The sequence below is a fragment of the Tupaia chinensis genome, unplaced genomic scaffold (genome assembly GCF_000334495.1).
Source record: "Tupaia chinensis unplaced genomic scaffold, TupChi_1.0 Scaffold000165_2, whole genome shotgun sequence".
Taxonomy (NCBI): domain Eukaryota; kingdom Metazoa; phylum Chordata; class Mammalia; order Scandentia; family Tupaiidae; genus Tupaia; species Tupaia belangeri.
Genome location: NW_006159640.1, coordinates 3,400,395 through 3,405,335, shown reverse-complemented (window position 1 = coordinate 3,405,335; position 4,941 = coordinate 3,400,395). Strand labels below are relative to the sequence as shown.

Below are 4,941 nucleotides of genomic sequence, written 5' to 3'. Positions count from 1 at the left end.
GAAAGAGCTTTCTGAGCTGGAAAGTGGAGTGTATCAAGGAGCCATGGGTCTATCTAGTGTTATGGCTAGAATATCAAACCAGAAAGAGATCTGCGGGTCAGATGGTATAGGAGTGCTGAGCAATTAGTACTCGAGTCTGATTTTCTAAGCAATGGGCAGCCATGGACTGTCCTAGAGCGTGAGCAGACAGTTTTATCAGTGCCTGTTCCACCTCCTCCTATGTCCAACCCCAAAGATGCTTTCGGGCTTGGGTTTGAGCTCAGGAACAATGGAATAGCGAGATTCCATGGCTTGAGACACAAACACCTCAGCCCTGGAAGATAAGCCAAGAGGGATCCCCTGAGGACTCGGGGAGCTGGCACTGACCTGGTTTGGTTTGTAGAAGAAGCCTCCGAAAGGTCCTCGCCAGAAAGCTGTGTCTCCGGCTCTCCAGGACTCCACATACCGGGACATCAGCCCAGTCTGGTAGCACTGGAAGTGAACACAGGGAGACCTCAGTGGGACAGGTACACACTGCCAGTGCGGACCACCTTGGCATGGATGTGGAGCCTTCCTATGCATGTGGTGTGTCACTCGTGTCCAGTCCTTTAATCCTCCTCCTCCTCCTGCAGAGTGGCCATTCCTGATTTTCAAGAGGCCAAGAAGCTCGTGCAGATGGTAGATGGTGAGGCTGGGGTGAGACTCCACGTGACCCATGGCCATTGCCACAGAGGACTCAAATACAGAGGCCTGCAGGGGCCGTGCAGGTGACCTAACTGTGTGAAGGACCGGGTGACGATAAATGACAAGTTACACCTACTCCATGTCGGGGAGATGGCAGGGAGTAGCGGGACTGTGCTAACTTGGTGAGTATTCCTTCTAGAGGAGGAGCCACTTTGCAGGTTCTGGTCCGCAGTTTATGGTGCCCATGATGGCAGACCTTCTGATTTTCCACAAAATGCAGGAAATGCACATTCTAATTAAACATCTCCCATTTCGGGCCAGCAGGTGGTATTGGCTAAGGTGTTGGATACTAGATGGCCAACTGTGGTTTGAGTCCTGGAACCAGTGGCTTGAAAATCATGCCTGGTACGTGTGTGTGCATGCCCAAAACCCAGAGAGGACAATGAAGGAGAAGAGACTGCAGCATGGCCATCTCCCTGGGTGGTGATTTCTCACTCTATCTCTCTCTCTCTCTCTGTCTGTCTTGCTCTGGTAAGTGCATGCACCCTACTGCAAATCAATCAATCAGTCAATCAATCCAAAACTATCATTTCTGAAATGTTAGCAGTTAATTTGAAAAAATTGTAATTATTTTTTGTGTGGTACAGCGTGGTGTTTCATAGCATGTATACAGTGTATAATTATCAAATCATAGATGCAGACATAGTTACCTTCTTCAGCGTTGACCATTTCATTGTGCTATGCACATTCAATACCGTTTCTACTGGCTTCTGGCCAGCAGGCGGCATGGTGGTTAAGATGTGACTGATGCTGCAGGTCCAGTTCCAGTTCCAGACCCAGCGGTTTGAAAAACATGCCAGCTGTGCATGCATACCCAGAATCCTGAGAGGAGTAGGGTGGAGAGGGGACTGTGGTGCGGTCATTCCCCGGGCTGATTTCTCACTTTCCTTCTCTCTTACTTTCTGCTGAGCACATGTGTCAAAAACTTGAAAAAAAAATAGCTCTACTAGTTTTTTGAGAAAGAATATATCTATATCTATCTAGGTATGTAGATATATGCTTTTTTTTAATTGCCAGAGAGTACATGTGCTCGTGGTGAAGGATGAGCAGGGAGGCGGGTAGGAGAGCATTCTCCAATGGGGCATGGTGACAACACGATCCCTTCTCCTCCATTTCTCCATCCCGTCAGGATCTTGAGCAGGATCTTAGGCGGGATCTTATGCATATGCACCCAGACTGTTTTTCAAGCCACCAGGGCTGAGGTTCAAACTGTGGTCGGTCAAGTGGGATCCGACTTCCTTAATCACTAGGTCACGAGGGTAGCCCTAGACGTGTATACTGAATTGTCAGTGACATTTTTACTCTGCTGTGGTATACTATTCCATTACCCATTCCCCTTGTCCACATGCGCTACTATGTCTGTAATAATTTTTTAAAAGAATTATTTATTTAACTTTATATTATTTTAAATATTTTTATTTTTATTTTTAATTTCATGTTCTTTCATACATTCAATCGCATTATTTAGTTTACAAAGTGAGTATTCCAACATGTGTACATTTCTCCCTAGTTCAGGTGATAATACTATAAAATTACCTTCAACAACAGATAAAACCACATTTCTTTGTCCCATTAATGCTTTCCCTCTCTATTTTTCTTCTAAATGTCCTTCCTCAGTCTCTCCTCTTTCACACACACTATATCTGGTATCCACAACCATACTGTGTTTCTATATCCTTTAGTCAATCAGTTTGTCATAGAGTGCGGACACTCGGTATATATTAACTGAGGACATACAATTTTTAATATGCTATAGGGCACTAATATACTAATATACTATAGGGTGAGTGTGTGCTCACCGGAGAGAAGAGAGAGAGAAAGCGAGAAAGCAAGCCTTCAGGTCTGGGACTTGAACCACAGTGAGCCATGTGGGTAAACCAGTGCCTTAAGCACCATACTGCCTGCTGGCCCTGTAATCATTTTTTTTTTAAAGAATTATTTTATTGGGACCAGCAGTTAACGTAATGGCTATGTCGCTGAACTCCCACATAGTCAACTGCGGTTTGAGCCTGGATCTGCTGGCTTAAACTCATGCCGGGCGCGTGTGTGTGTGTGTGCCCAATATCCCAAGAGGTGAATGGACGAGAAGGGACTGCGGCGTGGCCATCCCCCTTGGGGGGTGATTTGTCACTTTCTGTCTCTCTGTCTCTCTCCGTCTTTCTGGTGAGCGCACACGCCCTGTAGCAAAAACCTCTCCAAAAAAACAATTATTTTATTTAACTTTATTTATTTATTTATTTTTTAATTTGACCAGAGAGGGGCAGAGCAAGAGCAAGCGAGAGAGAGGGAAAGTGAGAAAGTAAGCCGCCAGGTCCAAGATTTGAACTGTGGTTGCCCATGTGGGAGTCCAGCACCCTTAACCACCACATCACCTGCCAGCCCCTCTGTAATCATTTTTTTAATTCAAAAATGTAAAACATTAGGTCAAAACCAAATGCATTTGTGGGCTGGATTCAGTTTGCAGACCACTGCTCTGCAACCTCTGCATTGCCCTATGCGGTTTCCTGGCTGGATGAGAACATGAAGGTTGTAAGAGGGGTTCCTCCATGGAGGGAGGGAAATCTGCATTTCCTGGGTGGGATCAGCTCTGCCGGCACCATGCTGGGCTGCAGGAGAGACAGAACCTTCAACTCCAGGAAGGCAGCCAGTGTGGGGACTCTGGGAAGGACATAATACAGATCTGAATAAAAGAATCAGCTACTCTAGATCAGGCTCTCTCCTTAACAAACCCACCATCTAGAAAGGACCTAGGGCTCAGACGGGTACAGGGTCGAGACTATTAAAACCTGTGAGAAGGGTAAAGTGCTAGGAGGGCCCTGAGGAGTGGGCACCTTCCATAGAATGAGATCAAGCATGGCTTCCTGGGGGAGGAAGCATTTGCGTTGGACCTTGAAGGATGGGCAAGCTTGAATTCACTGGGAATGGGAACAGGAACACACTTATGCCCAGGCATAAGTGTGGTATTTTGGGGGACAAGACAGCCCAGGTCTTTTTTTTTTTTTTAAAGGTTTTTGCCACAAGGCACATGTGCTCTTTGGAGAGAAACAGTGGGAGACAGTGAGAGGGAAAGTGAGAAATCACCCTTCAAGGGGGATGGCCATGCTACAATCCCTTCTCCATTCTCTTCTCAGGATTTTGGGTGTGCATGCATATGAGCCTGGTCTGATTTTCAAGCTGCTGATAATGGGGCTTGAGAAGTGGTTGGCCATGTGGGAGTCCAGTGCCTTAACCATCACACTACCTGCTAGACCCTCAGGTCATGTTTAATGAAGAACACTGTAGGGTGGGAGGGAGGGGGAGGCCTTGGGAATCAGGACTAGAAGGGCTTGGGAGTGAGATTATACCCATGCTAAACACAGAGATGGCCTTAGGTCCCCCCACCTGCTTTAGCTACCTCTCATACCATCCAACCTCCCCAGATACCATCTGCATAAGGGCAAGGGAAGCTCATGGCTCACCCGGAAGTGCATGAGTGGAAGGAAATGGCTTTCCTCTTATCCTGGTAGAGGCTGTGTCTTGAGGCAGGCTTTGTTTTCCTTTAGAGAGAGATTTTTGCTATAGGGTGCATGCATTCCCAGGAGACAAAAAAACGAGAAATCACCTCTCAGGGGAAATGGCCATGCCACAGTCCCTTCTCCTCCATTCTCTTCCTGGGATCTTAGGCACACACGTACATGCACCCACTGTGAGTTTTAAGCCACCAGGTCCAGGACTTGAACCACAGTCGGCTACATAGGAGTCCAGAAACATAACCATTACGCCATCTACTGGTCCCAGGCTTTGTTTTCTGACCCCAGTCTTGGGGGAGGCATAACCTGAGCTGGGGCTTGAGAGCTCCTGCGGCACAGACAGCACCTGAAGAGGATAGGGTTCTTCCGTGTCTTCAGCACCTCCACAGAGCTGGCACAGACTCAGTGCTCACTACGCACCCCTTACGCAGAACTGACCCTGAACTCTGTCCATTCACCTGGGATCAGATTACCTAGGAGGCCTCGGGCAATGATGTCACCTCTCTAAGCTTCAGTTCCTTCATCTGCAAAATGGGGATAACATGATTTACTCTGCAGGGTGCTTATGAGGTTGACAAGACAATGAGAGCGAAGAGCCAGAAGCAGTGCCTAGGGCCCCCAAGGTGCCTAAGAAGTTGGCGTTCCTACTCCCTTCTACACAGAGGGCAAACCTATAAAACCCTGCCCGCCTTCCTGGTGGCCAGACATT

The 4,941-nt window shown here is 47.5% G+C and overlaps 1 protein-coding gene and 1 long non-coding RNA gene across 3 annotated transcripts in view; one reads left to right on the top strand and one right to left on the bottom strand.

The window, feature by feature from the left end:
* The window catches only part of CYB5RL (cytochrome b5 reductase like), a 23,925-nt gene that overhangs the window by 7,906 nt on the left and 11,078 nt on the right, over positions 1-4,941 (bottom strand). For both annotated transcript variants that reach the window (XM_006146122.1, XM_014586908.1), the window contains exon 5: positions 367-471. In XM_006146122.1, the coding sequence (XP_006146184.1) occupies positions 367-471 (105 nt within the window). The remainder of the gene's footprint in view (positions 1-366; positions 472-4,941) is intronic.
* The window catches only part of LOC102472497 (uncharacterized), a 12,087-nt gene that overhangs the window by 3,007 nt on the left and 4,139 nt on the right, over positions 1-4,941 (top strand). Inside the window, exon 2 of the long non-coding RNA XR_003549039.1 lies at positions 612-845. This is a non-coding gene — a long non-coding RNA (uncharacterized LOC102472497). The remainder of the gene's footprint in view (positions 1-611; positions 846-4,941) is intronic.